General features: G+C 47.7%; 1 protein-coding gene across 1 annotated transcript; it reads left to right on the forward strand.

Annotated features, from left to right (window-relative positions):
- Positions 1-4,942: 4,942 nt before the first annotated feature.
- Positions 4,943-22,972, forward strand: LOC144710137 (mitochondrial ATP-independent inner membrane protease subunit 2-like). The gene is made up of 5 exons (XM_078583812.1): positions 4,943-5,211; positions 21,235-21,404; positions 21,679-21,862; positions 22,366-22,472; positions 22,775-22,972. Exons 1-5 carry the CDS (start codon positions 5,140-5,142, stop codon positions 22,854-22,856), a joined length of 615 nt encoding a protein of 204 aa, XP_078439938.1. The 5' UTR covers positions 4,943-5,139; the 3' UTR covers positions 22,857-22,972.

Here is a 22,972-nt window from a genome sequence, read left to right on the forward strand (position 1 = left end):
ACTGTTAGCATCATAATCACATGCAGTAATATTAAATAACCAATTCCAGATCAACAATTCAATCGCCAACGCCATATTTTCATTATTTGGATGCGAAAGCCTAAAAATAAACATGATTAATTATCATAAACATAACTTAGAGATCAATGCACTTTGACACAGTCCACGAGCAACCACAGGCAGATCTCCATTAGCAGCAAAATTTAGCAAAAAAATCCTCCTGATTCTCATAATTAAAATGCAAACACCATAAAATAAACAAGATTAATGAGCAATAACAGATCTTATGGATCAATGCACTAGGACACCTTCCTCATTGCAACCACACATAGATCTCCATAAGCACCAGCACTTAGTGACAAATTTTGACGAATTCTCGCAATTGGAATGCAAAAACCAGAAAATAAACAAGATTAATGAGCCTTGTGAAAGAATAAATGAGAGATATACATGATTCAAGAAAATAGACACTTCACGAATACATGATTCAAACATTGATTCAATTTTCTGGAATAAGTTTTTCAATGCAGAGGAAAAGCCATCTTCATTGGAAAATCCCAAACGTTGCGACATCAAATAAAGAACGAATATTTCTTTGATTTATACAAGTTTTTCATGGCATATGAGAATCCCTAAATCACTAAACTCCCTGAAGGATATGCGCCGAGTGTATTCATCATCATACATATCCAAAGTGAATTTGAATCATTCCCCGTAAAATAGTGCGACATGGACAAATGGAAACAAAATTTTATTATCAATATGAAAAATACACAAAAAATCCTCAAAGGAAGAAATAATAGTCTGCATGGAACATAATGAGTTCTTAAACATTATTGAGGCATGATAAGGCATTACAAAATTGACATGCTTCCACCAAGCTCTTTCGTTTACCCTATATGCAAAAAGTAAAACAAAGGCAATTATGAAAATGATGTCGTAAGTCTAAAAAAATAAGGGGCTTCATTACTTCATAAAAAAGAACTTTAAATAACGTCAAATGATAACAACACATAATTTTGAGTTTTTATTCATTACTGCCTACCACAGTGGTATACATTTTCAATAAGTGTTACAATTTCCAATTACCTTTTCAAAGAAAATTCGGGTTCAACCTCTGTCATTTGTATAAAAAGAGCTTTTGGTAAGCTCAAATTTCTTCCCATATGACAAACAAATATTTTTTAACAAATATCAATTGATAAGCAATAAGATGATTCACTTAACGCCTTGTATAAAACATATTGACAAACTGATTTTTACATAAGAGCAAGGTAGATTGATGAAGGGGCAAATCCAAATCATGGAGAATATTTGGATCCAAAGAGTCTCCCATACATCGTTGAATATGACTAAAATTTGCTTCGATACTTGACAAGGAGATAGCTTTTTGCTTATTGTTTCACCATAAGATCAGGTTACCATATAGGAAGTAGTAACATGTGGTAGATTTATGATCAACATATGGGAACTAAATTCATCATTAGTATAAACTAATGGAAATATATGTGGCTAGCAAGCCAGTCACACATTCTACATTTCGTTTGATGTTCATTAATAGAACGTATTCATTATAATACATGTGTGATGCTTGTACTGAAGTCCATGAATACATGATCGAACTTGGTGAATTATGATGGGATCTTAATACGGAGATCACTAGTCTTTAAGCATGTGTTCTAAACATTCCTATTCAAAGGGTATGCGAGAAGGACATTGAAGTATCCGGATAGAATAACACTATCTAGCCTCACTCATATGATGAGTATGGCCGGTCCCGTAGCCATTAGTGTGGCGACACTAAGGATAGATAGTGGGTGCTCTTTGGTGGAAAGAGTTCACTGAATTGTTCCGTACGAATCCCTGAATGGTATTATATCGAATTGTCAATTAGGTCAATCCACGTCACGGTTGTGTAAATTATCCTTAGACCTGAGACTCCAAAGACGTCTTGTGGACAAATGGTTGTTCTTTGACTATGGCCAACGAGTCTCTAATCATGGGATTCTAATCAGGCTTAGTTTGGGTACATCAAGAAGTTCACGAAGACGATTGAGTGGTCAAGATGGGATCGTCCACCCTCGGTATAAGAGGTGACAGCTCAAGGAAGACGATGCAACGAAGTCCTTGGCCAAGGCAGTGAAATTTCGGAGAAGAGTTCTCCGATGATTTCCGAATGCATCAGTACTAACTCGGATGACCGATTAGGGTTTGACAGTTGACCATACCCTAAGTCGTCCAAGGAGCGTCAAGTGGATGAGGGATTATACATACACGGTAACTGATGACGAACAAGTTCCATGAGTGAGTCGATATACACTCATTTGTATCTTCTAGAACACGAGGTGTAGCTTGGCAACCCACGTGTTGGAGACTTGACCTATCGATTGGGTTAAATCAATCCGACATTAATTAATCTACATGATGATATAGTTAATTAATTTGGAAGGCCAAAAAAGATTATTTGGCACTAGGGTCATTAAGTAGACTGATACATGGGCCTAGAGAGTCACGCGCAAATTGTCTTTTAGACGTTGGAAGATATACTTAAGTTTTGGGGGGTTTTATGAAAAATACCCACTTAGTATAAATAGGAGAAGGCCCTGAACGAAATTCATCCAGGCCAGAATTCTTCAAGGGCCTTCCCCTTCTTCTCCACTCTCCCTACACCCCATCTCCATGCCCGATGCGATCAGAACGACGTAACGACGACGGAGGTAGAACGGGGCTCGTCAAGGAGAAGGAAGAGATTCAACGTGCTGAGGATCGCGTGGATATGTCTAGAGACTGCACACTTGAGCAGCTCGACTTGTCTCACTCCGAGATCCAAGAAATCATGGATGCGATCCATGCAAAGGTACCTCGTTTCATATTTTAATGATGCCTTACGATTTCAGTTCAACTCTTCTGCTGCGGAATGTTTTAATTTCTTCATCCATGACAAGGCCTCAAGAACCCAACATAAACATCAACAATATATGGCATACTTCTTCATAATGTCAAGCCAATGCCAATCATTGAGAAATCACCGCCCAGACTACACTTGAGATATTTAGGAGACATCATAAAATGAACAAGGAACATTCAAAGTGTTAGGGATGTATAGTATTTTATTGGCCAGGTATATGAACCTCCCACAATGCATTGGTAGAGATGGATTTCCATGTTAGAGTCAACAAACTCGTGGGGTGAGCTTCCCATATACCTCCATAGGAGTCAACAAGGGTTGACATCGTAAGTGCCTAGTCTCATTATGAAAATCTAAATATATTTCCCCTGGGCTAATGTGATGGCATGAGGATGATGGGCAACTTCAATGGCCAAAAAATAAGTCAGATCACATAAGTTTTTAATGTCCAAAACATTTTTAAGATTTTGGGTATAATCCTTCTCATCTGGCCAGTAACATATTTCTTCAAGAGCAACATATACATTTCCCAAATTTGGGTTAAAGTGGAGATCCTCCATCTTGGTATTCAGAACAGCTCACATTGGAAAGACTGCTAGCATTTATATCACTCTCTGGTATTGGAGTAACCAATGAATATATAATTAAGGGCGCATGTGCCTACCTTTTCAGTTTGATGATGATATGAATCGACATAAAATTCACACCCAAATATTTTAATTCCAGATCAGTATGGAGTGCATGTTGAGGATGAGAAGCTGTTAGGACTTTTAGGGGGAGTTCTCCCTTTGAGAGTTACAATGGGCAATTCATTGATCAAATAGACTGAAAGATAGTAGCCTCAGCCCATAAACTCGTGGAATCCTGACTTTAAATAGTAAATGTCTTATTTTCTCAAGAATCTGACCTTGATTTTGCTCAGCAACCATGTTTTTCTTGAGGTATTGAAACACGAAGTTTGATGGATGATCCCTTGCTCTTTAAAAATACTCTCAGATTCATTGTTGATGATTCTCGCCCATTTTTGTTGAAAAATATAGCTTCAATTTTATGTCAAATTGGCATGGAATTAGGCCTAAAAAACCATGGATTATTGTGGCCACTTCAGATTTATGTTTCATAATATGAATCCAACATTAATGAATCACATCATCTATACTTAAGAACCAGCAAAACCATCTAAGTTAGAGAAAGAGGAAGGAACCCATACATCATGGTGGGCTAACTCAAACACATGTTCTGCTCCAGTAATTAAAAGATAGAAAGCAGCAAGTTTATGTTTAGCCAATTGACAGATATCACACCGATGTTTTTTCCATGCTTTGTGAAGAAAAAACTAGACAACATAAGGTATATTGTCTAGTTTTTGGGAGCGAATGATTCACATGTGTTCCATGATGCTTTGGTTAATGGTTTAACTTCTTCCTGGAGTATTGTATCATGCTGGGTACATCACAAAGTTAATAATATGATAATTCACAAGTTAAGATGCATAAAAGTGCCCAGAGGTACTACTTCAGTATTTTTAATATGACAAAAAAGAGAGTAGGCAGTAATGCAATGGGTAAAAACAACACAACTACAAGAGTGGGAGCCAGAGGCAAAAATTATGATGGGGAAGGGTCAACCTTAAATACTTAACTACTTAAACACTTAAATAAGCACTTAAATACTGATGAAAAGCACTAAAATACTGATGAAAAAACTCAACACGTCAAAACATGTATTTATCTAACTACACTGGGAATAGGCCCCTAATTTTTTGAATTACACGGATGATTATATTTTTACCCAAATTTGCTTAGACAACATACCAACTCAGAACTTTCATCACGGTGAGAATTAAATAACTAAAATAGCCCGCAAATTAACACATTAAAAGAATTAAAAAACTATATTTAAAAGAATTAGCCATTCGCCCAGGATGCATCTACTATTTTGATCATTATAGATGATGTTTTGCCCGAAGCCCAGAAAATGTTGAGAAAGTAATACTATACCCAATCTTCTGTCTGTATTGTCAAATCAACCTGTGGCAGGAGCTAGGGAAGAACAAGACGTCCGTTTCGACGTGGAGATGAAGTTCGGAGAGGAGATTAGATGCGTTAGATCTTCGCGAAGAGCTCTCTGGATCTAGGTTTAAGGTTTCTTATAGAGAAAGAATTGCGATTCTTGGTTAACAATAAGGTATTGCGGTGAAGGATATTGCAGAGGAGGGCGACAGATTTGCGATGGTCTCTGTTGGAACTTGGTGCCGATATGTGGCGCACAAGTTTGCTTATTCGTTGTCGATTGGTTGGAAGGTAATCGGCGGTGTTCATCGATCCGTCTGGCTCTTTTCATTGTTGCATTCACTTGGCATTTTTTTTGTTCTCGTTATTTATCTCGTTAACGTTGCCTGCATTCGAGGATTTTTCTGTGAGAGTTGGGATCCGTGGATCAATGCGATGATTGGGTAGTCATTCTCGGAATGATTCTCCTTTCGATGTGTGTTTCTCGATTATTCCATCTGCATTACTCTGAGCTCGGATACCTCGCATACAGCGCGAATATTAGCCAGCGATGCGATCACTAGTTACCTCGCAGTTAAATTGGAACACACTCTCATTCTCTAAATTTGTAATTTTGATTGCTGTTCTTCATTTGAACTCGTCTTTCCATGAATAAGATAGGGTAAAATGTTACAGATGCTTTCTAAAGTCCGTACTAGATTGATAATTTTAAACATGTGAAATCTCTCTTCGATTTATTTCGTCTGCATTGGTATCCAAATTTTTTCTAATATTCGATTTATATTGGTTAAGAACCAAAATTGCCCTATTGCTTCGTAATTAGGTTCCTGAAACAGTCCCGTTGATCGGAACATGGTTTTTCCTTGCACGTCGCTGTTCATACATTTATTGTGGCCAGAAATTTCGAGGGATCTGTAACTCTTTTCAAAGCCCTATCTTCCTCTTATTCCCAGCCATTTTGAAACGTGGATAATCTGCCAAGGATTAAACTTTTTTTTTGCTTACATTTTTTGTTCTGTGCTGCATTTTAACTGTGAATTTTGCTAGAAATTAACTTTTTTTTTTTGTTTTCATCGGCCTAAAAGCGCCAAAATACGAATGCACATGTCAAATTCTTGAACTACACTAAGAATGAGTGTTAAAATAATCCTGGTTTCGCCCTCTTCCCAATATTTAATGGTTAGTAGTTTCTTAATTACGTAAAAATGTGGATGAAACAACGGCTTACAAATTGCAAAAAAGGCTCATCTTATACAAAGGTCTTTTTTTTTTAATGAAGAAATATTCAAAGGTCTTTTACGTGGAATTCTAGAAAGCTTTGCTCGTACACAATAGCTGAACGGTTATAGTTTGTCAATAACCTACGTTGGAATCAGCTGCTGATGCTGATTGAACTGAGGAAAGCAAATGATTGGACTCTGATTGAAACCACACAGTGCCTCTTCAGTCTGGCAACTTCAGTTCTATGAATTCAAACATGGGGGGACTATCGAATTACTCTGCCCTTACAGAGAAATTAGAATTTGTAGTATTCAATTTTTCCACTAGGCCAAATTCCTCAGTTTAAAATATTTTTGCCAAAGTACCGTACTTATAAGTGCAGCCTTTAGCTACCAATCTCACATTGTGTTCTCTAGAGTTCCATGTGCTCGGCGGATTGGGGAAAATATCCATTGCAACCCTCTAGTTTCGTTCATGGTTGTAGGACAGTCGGTTTTCATGTATTATTTTCCTGTAAAGCCTCCGTCTCTTCCTTCATAGGTTGATGCCATCTTCTTGCTGGACATTGTGTCCTCAATTTAAGGCTTTTTTACTTCTAGATTACTCAGGAAAGCTCTATAATGACTGTTGTGTTGATCATATGGAAGATTATTACCCATATGCTGCTATGGTTTGTTCTCGCATCGTCTTACTGCATTCCACTGGGAAATTGGCCATCCCATCCACTCATTTTTATCGAATTTTTCTGCCTGAGTTGGTAAGATATTGGCCGCTGCACTCCGCCAGCGGCTCCTGTTTTCATCCAATCCTAATCAACACGTGGCTGTCAGTAGAATAGAAACATGGACCTCAACTAAGTCATCGTATTTCCCTTTCATATGGGAATTCAAAAATGGGCCTCAGTAAGTGGGCCCTTATGCGAGTCTCATAATGGATCTCATTAAACAGTATATAGAAAGAACAGGTATATCATAGAACACATAATTACATGATAATACAAATTTCTGAATCCAGGCAGAAATCTTCAACTAGTATCATTTCTTCCCTGGACGTGTCTTCTTCTTTTGCACTCTTGATTTCTTCAGACTCGTCCACAGATGTGTTAGTTTCTTCCCTCTCAATCTCCTGTGCCTTTTCCTGTATATAGGTTTGCTGCCACAAATGAACTGAACCAGCTAAGAAGGAACAAATGTGAGTGGCGTTGGGAAATCTTCCCTGCACCTTTCAACCAAATTTCTGAATGACATTTCTTCCATAGAACATGATAAAGCATCACCGGAACATTATTTTTGCCAGCTTTATACTTCTTTTTAAATTCATAACCAACAAATTGAATACCCTTTTATGGTATCTCCGGGGAATCTCCTCCTGATCTTGCAGAAACATCAAAGTGAATTGGTCAGTATGGATACTTTTTTCTTTGAAAAGTTGTGCTTCCATTCATGCACTGACCATACTACTGTCTTGAGCTCCTTTTGTTAGTGAGAGACTAGCTACTATGGGCTAATGGGCCCTATTCTATAAGCCCATTAGCCCATCTATCCTTCTCTCTCTTAGGGTATACATACCCACCTATGTACTCAGTTATGTGCATGTCATTATCTTCCTCTTCCCTTCCACAACATGGTATCAGAGCTCCAGAGCTCCTCACCTAGGGTTTGACATCGCCCGCACATCGCCGCTGCCGCTCTTGCAGCAGCAGCCGCCGCCGCCGTGCGCAAGCGCAGCAGCCAGCCACCGCCGCGTGCAAGCGCAACCGCCCGCCGCCGCCGCACGCCGCAGCAGCACATCGCCGCAAGGCACGCGCAGCAGCCCGCAGCCGCCGCGGCGCACGCCGCCGCAGCCCGCAGCCGCCAGACGCTGCACGCCCGCGCTGCAGCCGCCAGCCGCCGCGCGCCCGAGCCGCAGCCGCCAGCCGCCGCGCGCACGCGCCGCAGCCCTAGCCGCAGCGCGCCCGCGCCGCAGCCGCCCGCCGCCGCGCGCACGCGCCGCAGCCCTAGCCGCAGCGCGCCCGCGCCGCAGCCGCCCGACGCCGCGCGCACGCGCCACAGCTCCAGCCGCAGCGCGCCCACGCCGCAGCCGCCAGCCGCCGCGCGCACGTGCCGCAGCCCTAGCCGCAGCGCGCCGCTGCAGCCGCCAGCCGCCGCGCGCGCACGCCGCCGCAGCCCTAGCCGCAGCGCGCCTGCGCCACAGCCCTAGCTGCAGCGCGCGCCGCGCGCAGCCGCCAGCCGCTGCGCGCACGCGCCGCAGCCCTAGCTGCAGCGTGCCCACGCCGCAGCCGCCAGCCTCTGCACGCAAGCGCCGCAGCTCTAGCCGCAGCGCGCCACGCCGCAGCCGCCAGCCGCAGCGCGCCACGCCGCAGCCGCCGCGCTGCGCGCACGCGCCGCAGCCCTAGCCGCTGCGCGCACGCGCCGCAGCGCGCCTGCGCCACAGCCCTAGCCGCAGCGCGCCCGCGCCGCAGCCGCCAGCCACAGCCAGCCACCGCTGCACGCCGCCACCGAAACCAACATGCCGTTCACTGAGACTGACTTTGCCGAGAGGCCCTTGTCCTACAAGGTGGCCCATCCGCTCCCATCGGTCCCGGAGGTGACACTCCTACGGGGCCTGAATCTCCTTCAGTGGATGCGCTTTGTCGAAACCGCCCTTAAGGCACGTCAGCTCTTCAAGCACTGCACTGAAGAGCCCCTTACAGTCGACCACCCACACCATGCGGCGTGGGACGTTGAGGAACAGTTCGTCCTCGGCTGGCTATATGCGTACACCCTGGCTCCCGACTTCCGCGACCGGTTTCCGCATCAGAAAAAGGTCAAAGGATTCTGGGATCAGGCGCGCTCCTTCTGTGGCCGGGACAACGACTGGTGGCGCCTTTATGCTCTTGCATGTCAAGCCAGCAATCTCCGTCAGGGGACGCTGACCATCTCTGATTATGCACTTGCCCACAAGAAGATGTGGGATGAGGTGGACTATTATCTTCCACCCGACGACCCGACGTCGAAGACTGTTGGGGAAGAGAAGAAGAAGATAATGACATAACTTGAACAGAGTACATGTAAGGGTATATGTACCCTAAGAGGGAGAGAGGATAATAGGGCTAATGGGCTTATAGAATAGGGCCCATTAGCACGTGAGGGATAGTCTATCACTAACACCCTCCCGCAAGCGAAGTATGGATATCTTCCATACCGAGCTTGGAGACGGCACGTTGAAGAAGAGGGCGGGAGACGCCCTTGGTAAGGACGTCCGCTGCCTGGTCGGCGGATGCAACAAAGTCCAGGTCAAAGATCCCTTCGTCAACTCGCTCCTTGAAGAAGTAGCGGTTGCGCTCCATGTGCTTGATGCGGCCCTGTTGTCCAGGGTTCTTGGCCAACGCGATCGTCGACTTGTTGTCGCAGAAGAAGTGAATCGGGCCAGCATACTCCACGCGAAGATCGTGAAGGATGCCGTAAATCCACTGGCCCTTAGAGGCCCCATCGGCGAGTGCGCGGTACTCAGCTTCGGCGCTAGAGTGGGAGACTTTGTCCTGCTTGCTACTTTTCCAGCTGACGAGACTGCCAAAAACAAACGTGCAGTAGCCCGTGGTAGACCGATGATCCACAACGGAGCCGGCAAAGTCAGCATCAGTGTAGACTTTCACTGTCTGGTCAGTGCTGCGAGGGAAGAGCAGGCCCTTTCCAGGGCAGCCCTTCAGGTACGCAAGGACCCGGTGGGCGGCCTGATGGTGAATCTCCCGTGGGGAGTGCATAAACTGACTGAGCAGGTTGACGGCGAAGGCGATGTCGGGCCGAGTGTGTGTCAAATAGAGGAGCTTCCCCACCAGCTGCTGATACCGGTGGGAATTCGTCAGCGGCGAATCCTCCCCTTTGCCCAACTTCACGTTGGGATCAATGGGAGTGCTCACCGGCGCACAATCGGTCATCCCTGTGAGTGCCAGTAAGTCGACGGCGTATTTCTGCTGCGAGACGAAGATCCCACGGGGGGAGTAGGCTACCTCAAGACCAAGGAAGTAGCGAAGAAGGCCTAGGGCCTTGATCTCAAACTCCTTAGCCAAGGCAGTGCTGAGGCGAACAACTTCGGCAGCATCAGATCCCGTGATAAGGATGTCGTCGACGTACACGGCAAGAATGGAGACACCGTTCGGGCGGTGACGGAAGAAGAGAGAGGCATCTCCATTGCTCTGAGTGTACCCTTCGGTCTTCAGAACAGAGGAGAACCTCCAAACCACATGCGCGGGGACTGCTTGAGTCCATAGAGGGACTTCCGCAGTCGACACACGTGACCGGGGGGGCCGAGTGAGTAGCCCGGGGGTTGCTGCATGTACACCTCCTCCGTCAAGTCGCCGTGCAAGAAGGCGTTCTTGACGTCGAACTGGCGGATGGCCCAGTGGAAGTGCGCTGCAAGCGCCAGAAGAAGCCGGACAGTCTCCATCTTCGCCACGGGAGAGAACGTCTCGAAGTAGTCCACACCATAGGACCGAGTGAACCCCCGAGCCACAAGCCGAGACTTGAGGCGTTCGAGAGTACCGTCCGCATGATGCTTCTTGGCATGAATCCACTTGCAGTCCACTACCCTCTTGCCCGGAGGTAGTGGAATGACGTCCCACGTGTGGTTCTTGAGGAGAGACTGCATCTCCTCGTCCATCGCCGTTTTCCAATGGGGAGAAGCGATAGCATCGGCTAAGCGTCGAGGAACGGGATCCGACTCGATGCGGGTGAGGAACAACCGGTAGGGAGGACTCAGCCAGTCAAAGGAGAGGTAATGAGAGAGAGGGTAGAGGGGGGCCTTAGTGCACTGACGGACCCCTTTCCGTAGAGCAATAGGCCACCCCAACTGATCGTCACCATCGACAGGAGAAGGAGAGAAAGCAATGGGGGACTCCCCGGGAGGAGCAGTAGACGACACACCGGGAGTCGTAGGAGACTCACCGGAGGGCGAGGGTAGACCGGGAGGGGGGGGTGACGAGGGTTGGTCACCGAGAGAGGAGGAGGGTAACGCACCGGGGTTTGACAAGGATGGGGGGCCGGAAGGAGGAACGGAGACCAATGGGAGAGGGAGAGCTGTCGAAAGGGGAAGGGCAGGTAAGGAAGAAGAGGTACAGGACACGTCCAAGGACCCCGCAGGAGGAAGTGAGGAAGAGGAAACAAGGGGAGAAAGATCCAGAAGTGAGGAGGGTGGAGTGGGAGTGGTGGACTCCACGATCGGACTTGGCCCCAAGGGGGGGGCCGAGGGAGCCTCATCCAGCGGAAGGCATGATGAGGTAGAGTAGTCCCCAAAATAGGGTTCATGCTCGGCAAAGGTGACGTTTGCCGAGATGAAGAACCGCCGAGAAGGCGGATGATAGCACCGGTACCCTTTTTGGAGGGAAGAGTAACCCACAAACACACACCGGAGTGCGCGTGCATCAAACTTCGTGCGTGTGGGAGAAGTATCATGGACGTAGGTGGTGCAGCCGAAGATACGAGGCAAGAGTCCCGTCTGCAAAGAAGCATTCAGGAATGCCACAGTCATCTGGTCTAAGGGGCTGGAGAACTCCAGGAGTGGGGTGGGGATACGGTTAACGAGGTGAGTACTCGTCAAAACCGCCTCTCCCCAATAACGCCCCGGCGCCTTGGAGTCCAACAGCAATGTCCGCGCCTTCGAGGTAACATAGCCGATGCGACGTTCAGCCATGCCATTCTGCTCGGGCGTGGCCACACAAGAGGACTCGTGGAGGATGCCCCGGTCGGCAAAGAAGGAGGCGAGGTCAGCGTTGAAGAAGTCCCGAGCATTGTCGGAACGAAAACGCTGGATGCCTCGACCAAACTGTGTCTGTACCATGGCGCAAAAGTGTCAAACATTCTGCGCAACCTCCGACTTCGCAGTCAGGAGGTAGACCCACGTATAGCGGGTAGCTTCGTCCACAAAGAGTAGAAAGTAGCGGTGCCCTTTCAGACTGATCTGCGGTGCCGGCCCCCAAACATCACTGTGGACTCGGAACAGCGTGGTCGATGTGTGAGACGAGGATGAAGTAAAGGAGGATCTTCGGTGCTTGGCTAACTGACAAGGTTCACAAAGCATAGTCTTAAGGTCCACGCCCGAACACAACGAGGGAAAAAGACGGTGTAAAGTGGAGAAAGGTGGGTGTCCAAGTCGCTGATGCTCCATCAGAAGGCGTCCCCGACGCTGCTCAGCCATCGAGAGAAGAGTCCGGTGCACCACGGAGCACTGGGAGCGGCCTCCATCGTCCAGCATCAGCAGTCCGTTCTCCCGCCTAATCGGTGTAGTCCGGCCCACCTTGTCAGACAGAAACATGCCGTCAGGTTGTAGGTAGAAGGAGCAGGAGATAGCATCAACTAAGCGCTGCGGAGACATAAGCACGTCCCGCAGGTCAGGGACATGGAGAACGTTGTGGACCACACCGAGGCCGTCCACATAGACTGCCCCGATTCTGGCCACACGGAGACGTCCACCCCCGGCCGTGAGGACAGTGCGGCCACCACGATGCCGCTCATATGATACAAACCGGGCATTGCTCGGGGTCATGTGTTCGGTAGCCCCCGAATCAAGGACCCAAGTCGTATCGGAGACGACAGGTGAGTGGAAGGCCATATGGCCACAGTACCATGCATCTGAAGATGAAGGAAGGGAAGACGCACCAAAGCCGCCGAAGTAGGCCGTGGATGGATTCTGCAGTGCAGCCATCTGGTCACGGAGGCGGGCCAAATCTGCCTGAAGCTGGTCCATAGTCACTGCGCAGGGGCTGGCGGAGGAGGAATCAGAATGGGCCTCCATGGCCTTGCCTTCTGCGGCCTCTTTCTTCTTTCGCCAATCATTCAGGCGCTTCTTGCACTTGTTCTTCCCGTGGCTCGGTTTGGCGCAATACGAGCAAATCGTCGTCCCAGCTGGAGGAGCGGTGGAGGTGGGCGTAGGGAGGATCGACGGTGCCTTGCCGCCTGAAGGGAGGGCAGAAAGTAGTGCGGTCGACTCACCCGGGGGGCCGGAGGAGGGAGTCCCATGGAGGAGGAAGTAGCTTTCCTCTTCTTGAAGCTCCTTCACCAACTCCTCGAGGGCAGGAGGACCTTCCTTGCGGTGCAAGGCACGACGACGTACGCCATCATACTCGCGGTTCAGGCCATTGAGGAAGCCCATGATCCGCAGAAGAAGCACATTCTGGAACGTTTTGGACGTCGGATCGTCGGGCGGTAGGTAGTAATCCACTTTATCCCACATCTTCTTGTGGGCAAGTGCATATTCAGAGATCGCCACCCACTTCGACGGAGATTGCTGGCCTGACTTGCAAGGGAATAAAGACGCCACCAGTCGCTTTCCCAGCCACAGAAAGAGCGCACCTGATCCCAGAAGCCTTTCACCGTTTTCTGATGCGGAAGACGGTCGCGGAAATCTGGAGCCAGGGTGTACGCATACATCCAGCCGAGGATGAACTGGTCCTCAACGTCCCACGCTGCATAATGTGGGTGGTCGATGGTAAGGGGGTCTTCAGTGCAATGCTTGAAGAGCTGGCGCGCCTTCAAGGTGGTCTCGACGAAGCGCATCCACGGGAGTAGATTCAGGCCCCGTAAGAGTGTCGTCTCGGGGACCGACGGAAGCGGATGAGCCACCTTGTAGGACAGTGGCTTCTCCAGGAAGTCGGTCTCGTGAACGGCATGGTGCTGTTACGGCGCTGCTACGGTAGTGCTGCGGCTGCGGCTGCTGTGCGCGCGGCGCGGCTGCGGCTGCGGCTGCTGTGCGTCTTGTGGCGGCTGTAGGTGGGCGATGTCAAACCCTAGGGAAGGAGCTCTGGAGCTCTGATACCATGTTGGGGAAGAGAAGAAGAAGATAATGACATAACTTGAACAGAGTACATGTAAGGGTACATGTACCCTAAGAGGGAGAGAGGATAATAGGGCTAATGGGCTTATAGAATAGGGCCCATTAGCCCATGAGGGATAGTCTATCACTAACAAAGACGTACCAGAATGTGATCATGGGCTTCCTCAGCGGCCTGAACCGCGAGTATGATGACGTCCGTCGTCGTGCTTTGCACCGCAAAGAAGGTCCACCTGCTCTTGAGGAATTGGTGAAGGAGCTCCAAGAGGAGGAAAGTCACTTTCTCCTCCATGGGACTCCCTCCTCCGGTCCTCCGGGCGAGTCGACCGCCCTGCTTTCTGCCCCCACCACGTCTGCACTTTCTTTCGGCGGCAAGCCCCCGGCGATCCTCCCTACGCCCACCTCCGCTGCTCCACCAGCTGGGACGGCGGTTTGCTCATACTGCGGAGAACCGGGCCACGGGAAGAACAAGTGCAAGAAGCGCCTGAATGATTGGAGAAAGAAGAAAGAGGCCGCCGACGGCAAGGCCATGGTGGCCCAGTCTGACTCATCCTCCGCCAGCGCCTCCTCAGTGACCATGGATCAGCTCCAAGCAGATTTGGCCCGACTTCGTGACCAGATGGCAGCCCTGCAGAATCCATCCACGGCTTACTTCGGTGGTTTTGGTGCGTCTTCCACTCCTTCCCCTTCCGATGAATGGTACTGTGGTCATACGGCTTTTCACTCTCCTGTCGTCTCCGATACTACTTGGGTCCTTGACTCGGGGGCCACCGAATATATGACCCCGAGTAATGCCCGGTTTGTGTCCTACGAGCGGCATCAGGGTGGCCGTACTGTTCTCATGGCAGGGGGTGGACGTCTTCGTGTGGCTGGCATCGGGGCAGTCTATGTGGACGGTCTTGGTGTGGTCCACAACGTCCTTCATGTTCCCGACCTGCGGGCGGTTCTTATGTCTCCACAGCGTTTAGTTGATGCCGTCTCCTGTTCATTCCACCTCAGGCCTGACGGTATGTTTCTGTCTGACAAGGTGGGCCGGACTACACCGATTAGGCGGGAGAATGGACTGCTGCTGCTGGATGACGGAGGCCGCTCCCAGTGCTTCATGGTGCACCGGACTCTACTCTCGGCGGCTGAGCAGTGTCGGGGTCATCTTCTGATGGAGCATCAGCGTCTTGGACACCCATCTTTCTCTACTTTACAGCGTTTGTTTCCGTCGTTATGTTTGGGCGCGGACCTCAAGACTGTGATTTGTGAAGCTTGTCAATTGGCCAAGCATCATAGATCCTCTTTTGCTTCCTCTCCGTCTCACACTACGACCCCGCTGTTCCGCGTCCACAGTGATGTATGGGGGCCAGCCCCACAGCCCAGTCTGAAGGGGCATCGCTACTTCCTACTCTTTGTGGACGAAGCTACCCGCTATACGTGGGTTTACCTTCTGACTGCGAAGTCGGAGGTTGCGCAGAATGTTTGACATTTTTGCACCATGCTCCAGACGCAGTTCGGTCGCGGCATCCAGCGTTTTAGGTCCGACAATGCTCGGGACTTCTTTAACGCTGACCTCGACTCATTCTTTGCCGACCGGGGCATTCTCCACGAGTCCTCCTGTGTGGCCACCCCCGAGCAGAATGGCATGGCTGAGCGGCGGATCGGCTATGTTACCTCGACAGCGCGCACGTTGCTGTTGGACTCGAAGGCGCCTAGGCGTTTTTGGGGCGATGCGATTTTGACGAGTACTCATCTCGTTAACCGTATCCCCACCCCGCTCCTGGAATTCTCCAGCCCCTTGGACCGGATGACTGCGGCCTTCCCGGACGCTTCCCTGAGGACGGGGCTCTTGCCTCGTATCTTCGGCTGCACGGCCTACGTCCATGACTCTTCTCCGACGCGCACAAAGCTTGATGCTCGCGCCCTCAGGTGCGTGTTCGTGGGTTACTCTTCCCTCCAAAAAGGGTATCGGTGTTACCATCCGCCCTCTCGGCGTTTCTTCATCTCGGCAAACGTCACCTTTGCCGAGCATGAACCCTACTTTGGGGACTGTTCTACCTCATCACGCCTTCCGTTGGATGAGGCTCCTTCGGCCCCCCCCTTGGGGCTCCGTCTGATCGTGGAGTCTACCACCACCACACCACCCTCCTCCCTCCATGATCTCTCTCCCCTTGCCTCCTCTTCCTCAGTTCCCCCTACGGGGTCCTTGGACGCGTCCTCCACTTCGTCTTCGTTTCCTGCCCCTCCCCCCTTGGCAACTCCTCCTCTCCCATTGGTCTCCGGTTCACCATCCTCGTCCCCTCCCGGTGAGTCGCCCTTGTCACCCGTTCGTGACCAGCCTTCGTCTCCATCCAACTCATCTTCCCCTCCTACCGCCGACATACACTCCTCATCTGGTGTGTCGTCTCCTGCTCCTCCCGGGGAGTTCCCCCTTGCTTCTCCTTCTGTCGATGGTGACGATCAGTTGGGATGGCCTATTGCTCCACGGAAAGGGGTCCGTCAGTGCACTAAGGCCTCCCTATACCCTCTCTCTCATTTTATCTCCTTTGACCGGTTGAGTCCTCCCTACCGGTTATTTCTTTCCCGCATCGAGTCCGATCCCGTTCCTCGTCGCTTAGCCGATGCTCTCGCCTCTCCTTCTTGGAAAGCGGCGATGGATGAGGAGATGCAGTCTCTCCTCAAGAACCACACGTGGGACGTCGTTCCACTTCCCCCTGGCAAGAGGGCTGTGGACTGCGAGTGGATCCACGCCAAGAAGCATCATGCGGACGGGACTCTCGAACGCCTCAAGTCTCGGCTTGTGGCTCGGGGGTTCACTCAGTCCTATGGCGAGACTACTCGAGACGCTCACCAGTGGCGAAGATGGAGACTGTCCGTCTTCTTTTGGCTCTTGCGGCCCATTTCCACTGGACCATCCGCCAGTTCGACGTCAAGAATGCCTTCTTGCATGGCGATCTAACGGAAGAGGTGTACATGCAGCAGCCGCCGGGCTATTCTCTCGGCCCCCCCGGTCACGCAGCCGCCTGCGGAAGTCTCTCTATGGACTCAAGCAGTCTCCGCGCATGTGGTTTGGGCGGTTCTCCTCCGTTCTGAAGACCGAAGGGTACACTCAGAGTAATGGAGATGCCTCCCTCTTCTTCCGTCACAGCCCGACCGGGATCTCTATTCTTGCCGTGTACGTCGACGACATCCTCATCACGGGTCTGATGCTGCTGAAGCTGTCCACCTGAGCGCCGCCTTGGCTAAGGAGTTTGAGATCAAGGCCCTCGGCCTTCTTCGCTACTTCCTTGGTCTCGAGGTGGCCTACTCTCCTCGTGGGATCTTCGTCTCACAGCAGAAATACACCGTCGACTTACTAGCACTGACTGGGATGACCGATTGTGTGCCGGTGAGCACTCCCATTGATCCCAACGTGAAGTTGGGCAAAGGGGAGGATTCACCACTAACGAATTCCCACCGGTATCAGCAACTGGTGGGGAAACTCCTCTACTTGACATACACTCGGCCTGACATTGCCTTCGCCGTCAACTTGCTCAGTCAGTTTATGCATTCTCCCCGGGAGGTTCACCGTCAGGCCGTCCACCGGGTTCTTGCGTAGCTGAAGGGCTGCCCCGGCAAGGGCCTGCTCTTCCCTCGCAGTACTGACCGGACCGTCAAAGTATACACTGATGCTGACTTCGCCGGTTCCGTTGTGGATCATCGGTCTACCACGGGCTACTGTACGTTTGTTTTTGGCAGTCTTGTCAGCTGGAAAAGCAGCAAGCAGGACAAAGTGTCCCGTTCTAGTGCCAAAGCCGAGTACCGCGCACTCGCCGATGGGGCCTCCGAGGGCCAGTGGATCTATGGCATCCTTCACGATCTCCGCGTGGAGTACGCCGGCCCGATTCACTTCTACTGCGACAACAAATCGACGATCGTGTTGGCCAAGAACCCTGGACAACAGGGACGTATCAAGCACATGGAGCGCAACCGCTACTTCTTCAAGGAGCGAGTCAACGAAGGGATCTTTGACATTGATTTTGTTGCCTCTGCCGACCAGGCAGGGGACGTCCTCACTAAGGGCCTCTCCCGCCCACTTCTTCAACGTGCCGTCTCCAAGCTCGGCATGGAAGATATCCATACTTCGCTTGCGGGGGGGTGTTAGTGAGAGACTAGCTACTATGGGCTAATGGGCCCTATTCTATAAGCCCATTAGCCCATCTATCCTTCTCTCTCTTAAGGTATACATACCCACCTATGTACTCAGTTATGTGCATGTCATTATCTTCCTCTTCCCTTCCACAACACCTTTGCATCAGCAACTCTTGAATGAACCCTGGTTGAAAGTGCCTTGCTGTAATAAGCTATGATGTGTGATTCTTGAATTATGACTGCAGCAATATTGTAACCTTATGCCATATCGTATCAAACTGTCCAGAGGAAGTAAGCTTCGCCCATTGTTTGCATAGCTTAACTTAATGGGTTGATCGGTGGTCTTGGGTGATCTTCCCCCCTTTCAGTGAAAAAATATATTTCTGGACAACTTAATTACTCTCTGCATCAGTGGATACTCCTGGCGCAGAGATCCAATGTCACAGAAATCAGTTTGGTCTTGATGAGAAAGTCATATCTTTTTATTGATCCAGAGTTTATTATCCCTTAAAATGTCCAGGACCATACTCAGAAGTTTATTGTGCTCTGTGTAGTCTTTACTATATACTAAAATATTGTAAAAAATGACGTGAAAAACGCGTCAAGTGTTGTTTTAAGATTTAATCCTCTAGTCCCTGGAAAGTTGCTAGAGCTGTAGACTGACCAATAGGTATGACCATAAATTCATAATGCTCCTGGTGAGTTTTGACTGCGGTTTTTAATCTGATAATACCTAGACTTTAGGTTCAACTCGGTGAAAATTGTTGTCCCATGTAGTTCCTCCAATAATTTGTCCACGATCAGTATGGCTAACCTATTTGGAACTTGGGGGATCCCGAAGCTCAAGGCCTACGATCTAATCTGAGGTTTTCATGATCAAGGAATACGGATTCCTCTGTGGTAGGTTCTTCATCACTTTACATTAGTTCTGCATCATTTTCAACTAGTTCTTCTTGTTCATCCCCTTCCCTATTCTAGATAAGGTTCAAAATTTTTTTTCCAATGGTCCCCAGGGGTGAATGGATAATTGCAAGAATAGCATGAACCTTGTTTTTCTTCTGCTGATATTTTGAGTATGTTATTTGCATTTTTTGGCCCCTCATGTTCCTACCATTATTTAGAGGAACAGAACTAGGTGGAACAATTGCGGATGAACTTGCTGTATTGTCAGGGTACAGCTTGAAGCGATTTATTGTAGTCTACACTTGGCTGATCTTAGGATTTGCAGAGGGACACTGGATTTGCGTTGATTGCACTGCTAGATCTGCTGCCGGAAAATATTAGAATATCTTCACAGAATTTAATCACTAAAACGGAAAATTGATAAAACGAAGAAATGGAGGATCCGGTCGGATTCTCCTCTTCTCTGGTCAGCCGGATTGCTCCTGTTGGCCCAGCCCTCAGTTGCAACTGCCAATCTTATGGCTTCTTGAAGGAAAAACCAATATGCTCCTTGCTCTCCCACTCCATAGGTCATCCTTTGGGTGCACATATCCAAAACTGACTCATCTTGCTCATTTTCATTGTGCGGTAGTGTCTTGTTTGAGAGGTCACAGTGTCACAATGATGAGAAGAACAAACGAGTTAGAGAGAGTAACAGGAGCGTGGTGGAATTTGAGTCAGATTGACTTTCCTTCGTCTGGATGGAGAGAAGCTCCATCCTCCAGCAAGAAGCCTCAGCTCCACTTCTTGAAACAACTTTGACTGATGGTTTGACCATCCACTATCCGACTTAGTTATAGGCACCCCTTTCCTGTCAATTTAAGAATTTGGATTCCCACGTTGGTTGCACGGGCTTGGTTGCTCCACTTATCCCTGTGATAATTCTGTTTGAGGGTCTTATCATGCAGCCAACAGACTATATATATGCCCCTGATTGTGCTGATTAACATAACCTTTGTGAATCTCTTCCCACAGATCCTGTACAGAATGTGCATACATTTCTCCGTATGTTTCTCCCATTATTGAATTCTAGGGTTATTCTCTCTTTCACCTATGATCGTAGGACAAGGAGAATCCATGGATGCGGACAAAGAGGAAGTTTCCATCTTGAGCATCTTGCACAGTTAAAGATTACGAGGAATGGATAAAACATTCTTCCTCACTGTTCCTCCAATGTAAGAAATGTGATAAACCGAAATGAATGTCTCTTTCTAAGAAATAATTCTTTAAGGGAAAAGGGAAAAGACTGGTAGATTGAGAAAAGACGAAGATCACAGTTGATGAAGTGGTGGTACAGGTCCAGGTTAGAGGCTTTACTCCTAGGGATCATCTCCCGTATAAAACAGCCCTCTCACAAGGGACATGTCCAGTACGGCTTGGCCCCTCTTGTTGAATCCGATATCTTCTTGCATGATCCCTGGGGGATGGGCTACATTTTTAGGAGGAACATATTCATTTGCAAATGACTGAAATACCCATGTAGGGTTTGGGAATCATGTTAAAATCGTGTCACAATGGCTCTGAGTCTATGTCAGAATCCAACCTTTCCCCCGTTCTCCTGTGCTGCTCTACGTGCCAGGGTTTTCCCAAGCAGAAATGTAACGTTCAAATTCATGAATGCTCATAATGGGCCTGACCCATTGAAGAGTAAGTGTCCAGGTCCCGTTGAGCGATCCTCTTTTTATTTATATGGATCTTCTCAATGGAATAATTGCAACAAAGAAAAGGAAGACAAATAAAGAATTAAAACAAGAAAAAAATCAAGTATTCAATTATAGATGCCAAAGAGTGTCATATTGTTAGGTTTGCCCGGTTTCCTAGTTTCCGAAATTTCTATTTATGTATCTGAATTTCGACTGGTCATATTTTAGCTGACACAGCTGGTAGCACCTTTTTGTGGCACTTGGTGTGGCGCAAAAGCTGAAATTTGAAATTAAGTTATCCTGTTTCCTGATGAAGTACATGAATGCTCCTGCATGTTCCCTCGTTGAAAAGGTCTTCGTAAAGCGTTAATTTTCTCACATTGCATCTTCTATAAATTCTCAGGATTGTAGTCATCCCGATTAAAAGCACACACTTTTTTATATAAATGCTGTGAATTTTAAAGCTAGAAACCTTTCATGGTTTTTTCTTGACTTGAAGAAGATTTTTTTCTGAGGTATTGGAATGTCATACTTTGATTCTATTTAATATCAAATCTAATGAGCCAACATTTCATTTATTGCTATGTAGAGCTATAAAGTGGGTCAAATCACGGAGACACAAGTCGGAGACGTTGTCTGGAAGAACCTATTCCAAGGCAAGTTGACCTACTTACATTGGAATAAAGGCCAGCAGATGGCGCCAACAATTGTGGAAGATGGCACTGTTCTCGTCAGAAAATTGCCTACCGTAGACCCAATGTTCGTTATACAACCTACTTGTCATCGAGTTAATGTTTGTATTTTTTTTTTAATTCAAAAAAAAATGTTTGTATTCTTTCCCTTCGCTTGGTATTTTCTTTTTTCACGGAAACTTAATTTTTGATGCATGAGAACATGATCATATTGTTTTGCAAATCATAGTCTGCTATCTTTCCTCTGAATTAGTCGAGTACTATTTACATTTGTTAATTATTTTTCTTATCTTTATGCCCCATGGGATGCTGAGGGTCATCTTTCAAAATTTTTTTTACAGGAGTGTCTTCATTGGTGATGTTGTTGTTCTAAAAGACCCTGAGAGTCCTGAAGATTACCTCGTCCGAAGACTAGCAGCTATCGAAGGTTATGAAATGGCATCGAACGATGAGAAAGATGAACCTTTTGTCTTGGAAAAAGATCAGTGTTGGGTTCTGGCTGATAACGAGTCCCTTAAACCGAAGGTATGACCAATTTTAGTTTCAGTGATAGTTTCTTATGTTCTTTCTTGATCACACTTCTGGGCAGTAATGTCAGGAATAAATGTGTTAAATTGTGGGCTGTAATAGGAAAAAAACTGATCATCTTCTCTAGTTTTGTTCCTCGAATATAAGTGCGATATAATTTATTTTATCACAAACATTCTGAATCTGAAAAGTTGCAATTTAACAGTCCATCCATTTATTCTTTTGCTCTACATTTTTTGCTCACAAATCTGTTTTAAGCTACATTTTTCTACACTTACGTGGTGATGATTTTCTTGATGTACATAATTATGATGATCCTTGAATATAAGTGCGATTTGAAAACATTCAGTATCTGAATAGCTGCAATTTATCATCCATCGTTTTCTCCATACGTTCTTCATTTTTCGATCATAGACCTTTTTTAAGCTACATTCTTCTTTATCAACGTTGTGATGATATGGTTGATGTACATATTTATAATGAACATGTCTATTTCACAGGAAGCCCGGGACAGCCGGACTTTTGGCCCATTACCGATGACGGACATTGTCGGAAGAGCAATTTATTCACTGAGAACTGCCGTTGATCACTGCCCAGTGCAAAATAGGTCATTTCTCTCTCTTCTCTCATATTTGTGGATGATCTCTCTTCTGTAAAGGAGTCTTACTCTTAAAGATTGGTCTAGGAATATTCAAACATGTTATGAGATCAGTGGCTAGGATTCAACATAAGTTTATAGATAGGAAATACTTAGACGGCTATAATTAAATCTAGGATATTTCTTAGTTCTAATCTTTAATATTATTCCTATTGGCAAAACAGTTGGCTAATGTGGCAGTGGGTGCCCAATAAGACTCCATAACTTTCATCAAAAACTTCTTCCCACTAACATCATTTCTCTTGTTGCAGTCGTCATGGCATGCACTACGATTCACCCGTTCTTGCGGTGGAACTGGACGTCGCAGAAATGGCCAGGAGCACCAAAAGATGAGTTGAGAAAGTTTTAGATTAGAGAGAGGCTTATCATGACTTGATCCTCCTCTGAGCCATTTCTTTCCCCAAATAAGAATATTTAGAACACATGCATGAAGCTCTTTCCTTCTTTCC

This window comes from Wolffia australiana, chromosome 12 (genome assembly GCF_029677425.1).
Source record: "Wolffia australiana isolate 7733 chromosome 12, ASM2967742v1".
Classification (NCBI taxonomy): domain Eukaryota; kingdom Viridiplantae; phylum Streptophyta; class Magnoliopsida; order Alismatales; family Araceae; genus Wolffia; species Wolffia australiana.